The sequence below is a fragment of the Gorilla gorilla genome, chromosome 15 (assembly GCF_029281585.2).
Source record: "Gorilla gorilla gorilla isolate KB3781 chromosome 15, NHGRI_mGorGor1-v2.1_pri, whole genome shotgun sequence".
NCBI classification, from domain to species: Eukaryota; Metazoa; Chordata; class Mammalia; order Primates; family Hominidae; genus Gorilla; species Gorilla gorilla.
In genome coordinates, this window is record NC_073239.2 from 122443660 (window position 1) to 122455860 (window position 12201).

Consider the following 12201-nt stretch of genomic DNA (forward strand, 5'->3'; position numbering starts at 1 on the left):
GCATCTCCTTTCCCCAGCTCTGTGGGCACCTTCGCACGGGCCCTGGACTGCAGCAGCTCCGTCCGACAGCCCAGCCTGCACATGAGCGCCGCAGCTGCCTCCCGAGACATCACGCTGGTAAGTGGGCCCAGGGCGGGACAGCTGAGCACCTGGGGTGACCCATGGCCCAGAGTGGCTGTGCCCTTCCTCCTACCAGGGCCCAGCACCTGCCCCAGGTATTCAGGACCCCTGCAGAGGTACTGTCCCACCTGGACTGGCCTTTCCTATCCACCCCAAACTCGGCCAGACTGTGCTGAGGGTGCAGGGAGGGTTGTGCTGCTGGGCCCGCAGTAGGGGATCCTTGAGGTACTGAGGGAGGGGGTACCGTGCCACAGGTGCAGGAAAAGCCACCTTGGCCCGGGTGACCCTGCTGTCTCCTGCCGCAGTTCCACGCCATGGATACTCTCCACAAGAACATCTATGACATCTCCAAGGCCATCTCGGCACTGGTGCCGCAGGGCGGGCCCGTGCTCTGCAGGGACGAGATGGAGGAGTGGTCTGCATCAGAGGCCAACCTTTTCGAGGAAGCCCTGGAAAAATATGGGAAGGATTTCACGGACATTCAGCAAGATTTTGTGAGTACCGTGGGTGGCGATGGGGGAGTGGCTGGCCATGCCCATCTCCAGGTAGGCTGCGGGGGTGTGGGGTCCACATCCCACTCTGCCCTGAGGGAGCCTGTCCTGCACCCTGATTCCCTGTGTGGAGCTGCATGAGTTCTGTCTCAGCTGCGCTCGGCCGCCATAGTCCTTCCTGTCACACTGGTTCAGCAGACAGGCATGGGGGCGCTGGTGGGGCCTGGGCATGGAGAGCCATGCTCCTGCCACCGTTGCGTGATAAGGATAAGGGTTGGCCCAGGTGACGGAGGCCAGGGTATCCTCACGGAGACTTTCCCTTCCTTGCTGCCCCTCCAGCCCCAGGCTTGATCTTGCTTTGTTTTTGACTAAGCTGAACCTCTTGACTTCTCATGTCCTTGTTTTCTGTCTCACGTGAGTTTAGCCCAACAGCAGGCCTAGAGTCTCCATGGTGGGGGTCTCCCTTCCCTGTGCCTCCACCTCAGGACCCCCACCCTCCAACCGTCAGCCCTCCTAAAATACTTTTAAATTAATCTGTTAGAAGAGCATCCCTATGTGGAGGTGGTGGGGCCCCCGACCATCAGCCCTGGGGAGGTGGAGACTGTGGCAGGGCAGGGAGGAGCCCCAAAGGGGCCGGGACGCAGCGGGGTGGCTAGTATCTGATGAAAGCACCATCCGGGCAGCAGCGCACAGGCCAGCATAGCAGAGACTGGAGAAGCATCTGGAATTCAGGAGAAACAAACATGGGGTTGGGTAGGGTGCCTAGACCTGAAGAGGAGGAGGGACAGCAGCCAGCTGTGAGGCTCCCGAGGACGCATCTGCTGGGGGCAGGAGTGCAGCTTTGTGTGGGGGCCTCTGGCCAAGGGGAGAGCTTGGCCGAGCGGGAGGAGTCCCTGACTGTCCCTGGGGCCAGCGGCCTCTCCAAGGCGGATACGGATCTCTCCAGGCTTAAAAACAAACCAAGATGAGCAGAACATGTTCAGACAAGAGGACGAGGGCTAGAAACAAAATTCACCAACTAGGCTCAGACCAGGGCAGAATTTGAGGGAGACCCTGCTGCACATGGTTCCAGCAGAGGAGACCCCAGTGCTGAGCCCACGTGATGCCTAGCGAGGCAGCGCTCAGGGGACTGCGGCTGCGGGGCCGTGTCCAGGCGCGGTCTCGGGGGGCTGCGACTGCGGGGCCGTGCCCAGGCGCGGTCTCGGGGGGCTGCGGCTGCAGGGCCATGTCCAGGCGTGGTCTCTGGGGGCTGCGGCTGCAGGGCCCTGTCCAGGCGCGGGTATGGGAGGCTGCAGCTTCGGGGCTGTGTCGAGGGAGCAGGCCCCGCTCTCCTTCCTGCCAGATGCAGTGGACCAGACTGAGGAACTATCTGAACCCTTATTTAATAAGACAGGTTTCTTAAATCCATGCCACAGCCCGGGCGCGGTGGCTCATGCCTGTAATCCCAGCACTTTGGGAGGCCGAGGCAGGAGGATCATGAGGTCAGGAGATCAAGACCATCCTGGCCAACATGGTGAAACCCCATGTCTACTAAAAATACAAAAATTAGCCAGGCATGGTGGCAGGCTCCTGTAGTCCCAGCTACTCAGGAGACAGAGGCAGGAGAATCACTTGAACCCCCGGGGGTGGAGGTTGCTGTGAGCCGAGATCGCACCACTGCACTCCAGCCTGGGCGACAGTGCGAGACTCTGTCTCAAAAACAAAAATGGCTGAGATGGCCGGGCATGGTGGCTTATGCCTATAATCCCATTTGGGAGGCCGAAGTGGGTGGACCACTTGAGGTCAGGAGTTCGAGACCGGCCTGGCCAACATGGTGAAACCACGTCTGTACTAAAAATACAAAAATTAGCCGGGTGTGGTGAGAGGTACCTGTAGTCCCAGCTACTCAGGAGACAGAGGCAGGAGAATTGCTTGAACCCAGGAGGCAGAGGTTGCAGCGAGCCGAGATTGTACTACTGCACTCCAGCCTGGGTGACAGAGCGAGACTCTGTCTCAAAAACAAACAAAAAAAAGGCTGAGATGGAGGCTGGGTTGTCAGTGCCACCTCGGCAAGATCTCGACCTTGACCTTGTGCCAGCTCCTCTTCCCCTGGCGTCACTGTGTTTTGGCATCTGGCGGGGGGACCTGCTTCATCAGCTGCCCTCTGCATCTGCCTGCCAGCAGGGGCCTGGCCTCCGTGCACCAAGCACACCTCGGCCTCTGGCCTCCCGCCCCCTCTGTGGCCTTCTGGCCGCAGCCCTGCCCCTGCCCGCATGGTGTGCCTGCCTCCTGCCCCTTCCTGCTTGTGTGACACGCCTCCTCCCACCCAGCTCCCGTGGAAGTCGCTGACCAGCATCATTGAGTACTACTACATGTGGAAGACCACCGACAGATACGTGCAGCAGGTGAGCCCACCCGCCACTCAGTGCCCGGGGCGTGCCGCCTCCGCGTCCTGCGCCCCATCCTCTCCCAGCAGGTGGGCGTGCACTGCTGCAGCAGGAGGGGAAGGAAGACTCCTGAGTCCCTGGCCCGGCTGTCCTCTCCGTGGTGCTCTCCTCTCCGTAGCCTCCAGCCTGTCTGCACTGCAGCCCCAACCTGGGCCTAGTCTGCTGACCTCTGACCTTCTCTTTTGTTTTAAGAAACGCTTGAAAGCAGCTGAAGCTGAGAGCAAGTTAAAGCAAGTTTATATTCCCAACTAGTAAGTGTGCCCTCACAGCCGTCGTCCTCGTGGCCCCGGGGGCCAGGGAGGGTGGGCACAGGGTGCTGGGGCCAGGCGGGTCCCAAGGAAACTCAGGCTCAGAGGCTGGGAAAGTTGGGGCAGCCCCCGGGAGGGCGGCGCAGGGCTGGGGGGTTCTGGCTGCAGACGCAGTGGCCATGTCTCTGTCGTCCTGGCCTCCTGGTCAGTAAGGGGGCATTGGGATTCCAGCCCACACCGCCAGGGTTCAGTCCCTGAGCTGGGCTCCATGCTAGGGGGAGCATGGGGGCCTGGAGAACGGCTTAGACCTCAGCAGTGGCTCCCAGGAACTGAAAGGGGAGAAAGGAAGATCCCTGCCGAGGCCTAGGGGTGCGAGGACATGGTTCTGGACGAGGGGTGGTCAGCCGTGGTGCATGCTGGGCACACGGGCCCTGGAGGTTTGTGCTCCTGCAACTCGTCTCTTCTCTCCTTTCCCTCTTTAAGTAACAAGCCAAATCCGAACCAAATCAGTGTCAACAACGTCAAGGCCGGTGTGGTGAATGGCACGGGGGCGCCGGGCCAGAGCCCTGGGGCTGGCCGGGCCTGCGAGAGCTGTTACAGTAAGTGCCCTGGATGGCCGGGGGCACACCGCACGCCCGCCTGTGGGCCGTGGTGCCTGTGTTGGCCCTGAGGGCTCCAGCATGGCCCAGCCTGCGAAGGGCCCACTGACGATGGGGGCTGCATCCCAGGGGTGTGGTTGGGAGAGCCTCGGGGAACGCGTGGGGGTGCCTGGCGGGTGGGGGCGGCCGGCGTGGGGGTGGCGGGGAATACTCTGACATCGCTGGTTCTGCTTAAGAATCCGTCTATTTCCAACTTTGTTGTCCGTAGCCACACAGTCTTACCAGTGGTATTCTTGGGGTCCCCCTAACATGCAGTGTCGTCTCTGCGCATCTTGTTGGACATATTGGAAGAAATATGGTGGCTTGAAAATGCCAACCCGGTTAGATGGAGAGAGGCCAGGACCAAACCGCAGTAACATGGTAAGGGGGGGGACACCCGCCCTGCCTGCCGTGAGCCCGTCGGCCACGCGGGTCCTCGGCCCCCGGTCATGGCGCTGTGTCGGGGCGGTTGCGCCCCCTTCCGCAGAGTCCCCACGGCCTCCCAGCCCGGAGCAGCGGGAGCCCCAAGTTTGCCATGAAGACCAGGCAGGCTTTCTATCTGCACACGACGAAGCTGACGCGGATCGCCCGGCGCCTGTGCCGTGAGATCCTGCGCCCGTGGCACGCTGCGCGGCACCCCTACCTGCCCATCAACAGTGCGGCCATCAAGGCCGAGTGTGAGTCACCCCAACGCCCCGCTTACTCTGTTCCTGCGGGTGGTGGGGAGAGAGCAGCAACCTTGGGGCCCAGCCTGTAGCCCCACTGGGAGCTCTGATCTCAGGGAGCCCCACGTCCTCCTCGGTGCTGACACGGCCGAGCCCAGTGAGGGCTCCCAGGTCAAGGTGCAGGCAGGGTCCCGTGCTCCCCTGGGGGTGCCCCACCCCTCACACTGTGTGGTACCCCGCAGGCACGGCGCGGCTGCCCGAAGCCTCCCAGAGCCCGCTGGTGCTGAAGCAGGCGGTACGCAAGCCGCTGGAAGCCGTGCTTCGGTATCTTGGTGAGCAGCCAGGCGTGATGGGGGGCTCCTAATGCTGCCTGCAGGCAGCTTCTGACCCAAGCTCATGGCACTGGTGCTCCCAGCCTTCTCTAGCTGGGAGCTCCTGGACAGCCCCCCAGGGCCTGGAGCTGTCCTTTTGGGGTACTCTGCACCGTGCCAGGCTCAGGCAGACCCACTGGGACCCAGGCTGCTCCCTGCTCCTGGGGTCGTGATGGGGCCCAGTGCGGAGTAGCGGCCGCCCTGTCTTCTGCGGGGCCAGCCTCCTCAAGGCACACCCGGGGGCTTCCTTGCCAGTCTCGCTACCCTGTTCCCTGTGTTCTGATCGTCCCTGGGGCCTGAGGGTCTGGGGTTGAGGTGGTGCACACCCCTGCCTGTAATACCATTAAGGCAGGGTCATACCTGCTGCCTGCAGGGAGTATACTTCCTGAGCCACGCCCACTCCACAGGGGCAGCACTCAGGCCTCTGCACGCCCTCGGCAGGGGGAGGTGCACACCTGGCAAGCAGCCTCAGGCGGGGGTTCCCTTGCCTTTGAGCATCTGAGGACACCCGAGAACCTCAGCCGGCTACCCTGTCCCAGCCGGAAGCAGCTTGGTGGCTGGGCCAGACATTTGTGGTGGTGGTGGGGGGGCCTCCTCCATTTGCTGGGCTCGAGTGGGCTTGTGCGTCTGCCGTCCCGACACAGGGTGACTGTCCTGAGAAGGACATTCCAGAGCCATGAGCCAAGTGTGCTCTGAGATTCAAGTGGCTTTGGCATTGCTCCCTGTTTGGGGTCGTGGCCCCTGTCCTGTGGGAAGAGGTGGCTGGTGTCAGGGCTGGTCCTCAGCAGCTGTGTCCCTGGCCAGGCTGGCTGGATGGTTGGTTCGCTGTCTGACCAGCAGCCAACCCTCCACCAGCAGCTCCGGGGGCCTGGACGTGGGGGCTGTTTAATAGGCGTGCTGTGCTCACGGGCCTGTGTATGGATCCTGTTGTCTTGGGGCTGAGGGGCCTGGCCCCTGCCAGGTGGTCTCCCTGCTCTCTGGAAGCCCTGGGGTGCAGGACTGGCCTGGGCACACGCCTTGCCGAGGGCTCCTGGGCTCCTGGTTCTGTGGTGACCTCCCCACTTCCAGCCCAGTCAGGATGGGGCCTCAGGGGTGGGGGCCGCATGGGGCTTAGTTCCTGGGGGTATCCCGGAACCGTGAGGGCTGGAGCCTGGGCCCGCCTGCCCCTCCCCTGCTGGGCAGAGGCGACTCGTTCTGCCTGTGTCATTCCCGGCAGAGACCCACCCCCGTCCCCCCAAGCCTGACCCCGTGAAAAGCGTGTCCAGCGTGCTCAGCAGCCTGACGCCCGCCAAGGTGGCCCCCGTCATCAACAACGGCTCCCCCACCATCCTGGGCAAGCGCAGCTACGAGCAGCACAACGGGGTGGACGGTGAGTGGCCCCCTCACCCGGTGAGTCCGGGCCTGCCCCGCCCGGTGAGTGTGGCCCTCCCCGCCTGATAAGTCCGGCCCGTCCCCGCCCGGGCACCCGCCGTGCGTGCTGACGCTGTCTTCTCTCCCTCTCTCCCACCCCGGCGCTGCCAGGCAACATGAAGAAGCGCCTCTTGATGCCCAGTAGGGGTAAGGCCTGGGGCCGCGGGCGGGCGCTGCGCCGGCCCCGCCCGTGATGCCTGTGCTGTGCTGCTGTGTGTCCCCGCGGCGGGCGGCCCAGGGCCCATGCTTGGGGCAGTCCACGTGAGCCAGGCCACAGCCCAGTTCCCCACATTCCTCCTGACATCACTGGTCCCTTGGTGAAGACCCCCCGAGCCCCAGGCATCTATCTGGCCCTCGGCCCCCTGGCCCCGCGCCCTGTCAGTGGACTGTCCTGGCACGTGTGGCCCTGGCGCCCCTGCCTGCGCTGTCTGCCATCGCGCTGTGACTGCCCGCATGCTGCCAGCCTCAGCTCGTGGGGCCGCCCGTGCTGTGCCTGCAATCCTTTCGTGCGCCTGCCAGGCGGGACAGTGGGGAGGGTGGTCGGGGGTGTCTGCGTGGGCCGTGGGCAACTGAGCTTGTACACATGGGTGCCTTCTGTCGGAGGACTGGCTCAGGTGCTCTGTGCTGGTTGCTTGGAGCAGGGGCTGCAGGACCCCAGGCCCCTTGGGGAAGAGCAGATAGGACCAAGCCTAGCATGAGGAGGCCAGGTGTGTGGGGCCCGGGTGTGCAAGTGCTGGGCCTGCCAGTGTGGATGTGCCTGGAGCCCCTTCCCCAGGTGGCTTTCACTGACGGTGCTGGCCAGGGCAGCAGGGCCGGTTTGGCTCCCTGGAGGTGGATATGGGCAGTGGCTGCCCAGCCCAGCCAACCCTGTCCCCTCGGGGCATTCTCTCGAGGCTGCTGGGTGTCCTGGCAGGCACGTCCTGTGGGGTCAGCACGCCGGCTGCAGCGCAGGGTGGGCCTGAGATCAGGTGCCGGGCCCCCCATCTCCACCTGTCTGGACACGCACCCCTGGCCCGTCCTTGCAGCTTCCTCCCGACAGCACTTGGCGGTGTCTCTGTCTCGGCCCCAGCCCCCGCCCTTCTTTCCTGGGGCACCCTCCCAGCCATCTGGTATTGGGGCTGCCCCCGTTGCCTAGTCCTGGGCCCAGGGCCAGCCCACTCTGGGCTGGCTTTACTTGTCTGTTCCTAATGGCGGGGCGTCCCAGGAACAGCCCCATAAGAGCTGGTAGAAACAGGAGGGAGTCCTTGTCAGCAGGCATCTTCGAGCTTTTTGTTTTGTTTTGTAAAAAGCGGTTAATCAGCAAGTTACATAAAAGCTTATTTGTTCCCATTGAATTTTCCACACCTCACACGTGAGTCCCAGCTGTGCAGTGCTTGTGAGGGAGCATCACCCCTTGCCGCCTGGCTGGGCGGGGCCCTGGGCTCAGAGGGGTCAGCCACAGAGGAAGCGCCTGTCCTGACATGTAGCGGCCAGGACCTGGGCGCTGGAGAGGGGCCAGCTGGGTGAAGACGGCTCCCGGGGGCACTGGCACACATGAGATGGGGTCTCTGTCCAGCCTGGGTAGGCGTGAGCTGAGCTCGAGCGAGGGCCCTGCCTGCCTACAGCACGGGGCCCCAGCGCTCTAACCCGGCCATTTGCCCGTGCAGCCTGTTGCGCTGTCCCCGCCTGCGGGGCCTGCAGATGGCTGCGTGTGGCTCACTAACCTAAAGCATGTGTTTCTTCTCTCTGCTGTCCGCCGCTCTGGTAGGCACTTACCTGGGTAAGTAGTTTTTGTGCTACTGGCCAGCCCTGGGCGCTGGGCCTTGGCTTGTGGCAGGTGCCCTGAGGTATGGCTGTTCCTGCTTGGGAGCGCCGCAGATCAGGCACCTGGGCCCCCACCTGACCCTGCCCGGCAGAGCTAAGCAAACTGGCAGGGAAAGGCTGACCCAGGGCTCCAGGGCCCCAGTTGGCCCCCAGGGGAGTGCCCCAAGTTAGGAGGCAACTGCAGGTGGGGAGGGGCTGGACAGGCCGCTTCTGTTCCTTAAGGGATGGGCCTCAGCTAAGCAGTGTTTCTGGAGCTGGCAGGTTGCTCCGATGCCCCTGGGCCCTGGCACCTGACTGAGTTGAGTATGACGTCCTGTCCTCTTTGAGCTGGCCCTGCTGGGAGCCGAGCCATCCTGGGACCAGCTCCCACATGCACACGCCCACACCTACAGGCAGGGCAGTGGGGAAGGGCAGTGAGTCGGGGAGGGCAGCGGCGGTCCTGGGCCCAGCTGGGGGTGACCAGGAGCATGGACCCCGCTTCTTGGCCCAACTCCCGCAGTGCCCCTTGGGCTCCTCACCCTGCACTGTGGGAAGTCAGAGGCCTCTGGCACCCCATCCCCAAGCACATGCCAGGGTGGCTGGGGCCCAGCCAGGGCAGTGGGTGGTGACCTGTTTCTGGCCGGGGCTGGCGGCTCTCTCAGAGCCTTAGGAAGAAGACCGGCCTCCTGGTGGGGCAGTGCCGGCCACAGCGTGGCTGCCCTGCAGAGGGGCTTGTGCCGCTGCTGGACTGACAGCCTTGCGAGGCTTTGCTTGTCTCGGCACGGCAGGCAAGTGGGTGGACAGCCCCGGCCCCTGTGCAGGGAGGTGACTGTCGGGTCCAAGGCTCCTGGCCTCCTGCCTGGAGCCCAAGCCAATGTGTCTTCTGCTGGCCAGAGAGCTGTGGGGCCACCAGGCGGCCCAGGACCCGGGGAGGCGAGGCCCCACGTCCCCCAGGCCCATCCTGGGTGTGGGCTGTGGCTTGGTTGGCAGGTGGCCCCGGCCCATTGTCCCAAGGTGGCTGAGGCCGCGGTGGGCGGTGGGAGTGCAGGACGCGCTCTCTCGGGGCCTCATTTCTCTCCTCCATTTCTCATCAGGTCTGGCAAACCACGGACAGACCAGGCACATGGTAAGAGGAACAGCCCATGATGGGGTACGGTGCGCTCACCCATCAGCTCTCTGGGGTGTTGGGAAGAGGCCTGGCCAGCCCTGCCAGGTGCCACGTGGAAGCTTCCAGGAGGCCTGGCAAGACCAGAGGGGCTGCAGCATGTGGGGGCCATGGCCCCTGTGCCAGGCCCAGCGGTGTGCAGCCGACCAGCCCTCAGGGCTGCCCTGGGCCAGGCTGGGGGTCCGTGTAGCTCACTGGGGTGGTGGGGGGTCGGCCAGCTTTCAGGGCTGCCCTTGGCCAGGCTGGGGGTCCGTGTAGCTCACTGGGGTGGTGGGGGGTTGGCCAGGCGCAGCACCTTGGCTCGTGGCCCCTCCCAGCGGGAGCCCTGCAGGTTGAGGTGGAGCTGGCCCTTGGCTGGCTGCCCAGGAAGCGCACCCCCTCTGCAGGGACCAAGCCGGAACCTCCTGCTCAACGGGAAGTCCTACCCCACCAAAGTGCGCCTGATCCGGGGGGGCTCCCTGCCCCCAGTCAAGCGGCGGCGGATGAACTGGATCGACGCCCCGGATGACGTGTTCTACATGGCCACAGAGGAGACCAGGTGGGGCCTTCCCAGGGCAGGCGGGAGGGCTCCGCACAGCGTCCCGGCCCTCACCACCACCTCTGCCCACAGGAAGATCCGCAAGCTGCTCTCATCCTCGGAAACCAAGCGTGCTGCCCGCCGGCCCTACAAGCCCATCGCCCTGCGCCAGAGCCAGGCCCTGCCGCTGCGGCCACCGCCACCTGCGCCCGTCAACGACGAGCCCATCGTCATCGAGGACTAGGGGCCGCCCCCACCTGCGGCCGCCCCCCGCCCCTCGCCCGCCCACACGGCCCCTTCCCAGCCAGCCCGCCGCCCGCCCCTCAGTTTGGTAGTGCCCCACCTCCCGCCCTCACCTGCAGAGAAACGCGCTCCTTGGCGGACACTGAGGGAGGAGAGGAAGAAGCGCGGCTAACTTATTCCGAGAATGCCGAGGAGTTGTCGTTTTTAGCTTTGTGTTTACTTTTTGGCTGGAGCGGAGATGAGGGGCCACCCCGTGCCCCTGTGCTGCGGGGCCTTTTGCCCGGAGGCTGGGCCCTAAGGTTTTGTTGTGTTCTGTTGAAGGTGCCGTTTTAAATTTTATTTTTATTACTTTTTTTGTAGATGAACTTGAGCTCTGTAACTTACACCTGGAATGTTAGGATCGTGCGGCCGCGGCCGGCCGAGCTGCCTGGCGGGGTTGGCCCTTGTCTTTTCAAGTAATTTTCATATTAAACAAAAACAAAGAAAAAAATCTTATAAAAAGGAAAAAAACCAACCGGTCCTTCCCTGTGTCTTTTGTTCCCAGTCCCTCTCCCTGACTCAGGCCCTGGGCCCCCCACCCCCATCGGGCGGCCCTAGGCTGTGGCTCTGCCGTGGAGCTGGAGGCCCCTGGAGGCCACCTCAGCCAGGACAGCCACCCCAGCCTCTGGGCTCTGTTGCTCTCCCACCTGCCCGCAGACCTTCCCCTGCTGGGGCCTGGCGCAGTGCCCTCTGCCCTCCACAGGGGGCAGCAAGCGGTTGCAGGGCCCAACCCCCTTCCCCAGCAGAGCTGTGCTGAAACCGTCTGTGCGTCTTGCGTCTGTGGCAGCGGTGGGCCGGGGACTGCCTCCCGGCAGGCAGAGCTGGCCCTGCCGAAGACCCTGTGGCTTCCCACCAGGGCAGCCAGCGCAGCTGGGCCAGCGAGGCCTTGGAGTGCTCCAGCCAGAGGCCCAACCTCCTGGCCATGTAGAGCCCGGCCCCAGCCGCCTGAGGGTTTCTGCCCAGAGCTCTGGCCCCCAAGCAGGTGTGCAGTCTCCACAGTGAGAATCTGCTTAGATTTCAGCAAGCACATTCTCAGAAATCCTGCTTGGCCCATCCTCCGGCCGGGGACAGGACTTGCAGGCCGGGGGACAGGTAACAGGCCGGGCCACCAGAAGGAGGGGTCCGGTGGATAACCTGGCTCCAGACCACCCCCCTGACCGTGCTACCTCAGCCGGCCAGGAGGGGTCCACCCAGGCCTCTCTCAGGGAGAGTAGCTCCTGTGTCTCTCCCCAGAGCTGTGCCTTTGCTCCCCCAGCCCACCCAGGCGCCCTGTCATGTGGAAATCTCAGCCACGGAATTAAAATAGAAACCACTTCTGCTGTCTCCCAGGAGACAAAGATAAGGGGGCGTCCTGGCCTCCGTGGGAGCATGTGCTGGGGCCCAGCAGTGACAGGACTAGGTGTCAGGGACTCGGCTGCAGTGCACGTCCCACCCACCCTCCCTGGGCTGCTGGCGCCCCCCACCCCAACCCCAGCCCCCACCAGCCAACTCTAATCTGCAGCCAGCATCCAACTGACCCCACAGCCTGAGGACTTGTCTGTAGTGCGTCATCAGAGGGCTGGGAAATCAGGCCCCTGACCTCATGAAGGACACAGCTCCCTCTGAGGCCTTTTCCAACCCTGGGGGTCTGGAGAAAGGGAGCAGGGGCTCAGTGAAGACCCCAGCTCCCTTGTCTCCCTTCCCCAGGCCTTGGGCCTGCCTCCCAGTGCTGGCTGCAGGGTTCTGGCCTCAGCAGCTCTTCCACCCCCCAGGGCCTGTCCTTTTCTGGAGTCAACATGTGGGCTGTGAGGTGTCCTAGGTCCTGGGCTCTGTCCCAAGGGCAGGGAGGCCCTGAGGAGATGTGGGGCCCTTTCCCCCCCCAGACACCCTCCCCGGCCAGACACCCAGGCTGCAGTGCCCTCACAGGGCCAAGCTCTGGCCACCGGTGCTGGGTGGGGCCTGGGCTGCTTGGGGATCTAAACCTGGGCTTAGAAATGAGTGGGCACCGGCTGGGGGCAGCACTGGCCTTGGTGCCCAGGCCATGAAGGGGTCTCCCAGCTTTGCTATGTCCTCGTTAGGCCCTTCCCTGCTGATGAGACAGCAGCCT

The 12201-nt window shown here is 64.1% G+C and overlaps 1 protein-coding gene across 6 annotated transcripts in view; it reads left to right on the forward strand.

Annotated features, from left to right (window-relative positions):
- The window catches only part of MTA1 (metastasis associated 1), a 50871-nt gene extending 40281 nt beyond the window's left edge, over positions 1 to 10590 (forward strand). For 3 of the 6 annotated variants that reach the window (XM_004055801.4, XM_019009468.4, XM_063698246.1), the window contains 13 exons: positions 18 to 117; positions 426 to 614; positions 2921 to 2995; positions 3230 to 3288; positions 3769 to 3884; positions 4153 to 4304; positions 4411 to 4600; positions 4831 to 4920; positions 6176 to 6328; positions 6481 to 6516; positions 9246 to 9277; positions 9703 to 9854; positions 9927 to 10590. In XM_004055801.4, the coding sequence (XP_004055849.1) occupies positions 18 to 117; positions 426 to 614; positions 2921 to 2995; positions 3230 to 3288; positions 3769 to 3884; positions 4153 to 4304; positions 4411 to 4600; positions 4831 to 4920; positions 6176 to 6328; positions 6481 to 6516; positions 9246 to 9277; positions 9703 to 9854; positions 9927 to 10077 (1495 nt within the window). In that variant the 3' untranslated portion in view covers positions 10078 to 10590. Of the gene's footprint in view, positions 1 to 17; positions 118 to 425; positions 615 to 2920; positions 2996 to 3229; positions 3289 to 3768; positions 3885 to 4152; positions 4305 to 4410; positions 4601 to 4830; positions 4921 to 6175; positions 6329 to 6480; positions 6517 to 9245; positions 9278 to 9702; positions 9855 to 9926 lie in introns of those variants that run through there. The other 3 variants (XM_019009466.4, XM_019009469.4, XM_055361757.2) reach the window with 2 other exon arrangements.
- The last annotated feature ends 1611 nt before the right edge of the window (positions 10591 to 12201 follow it).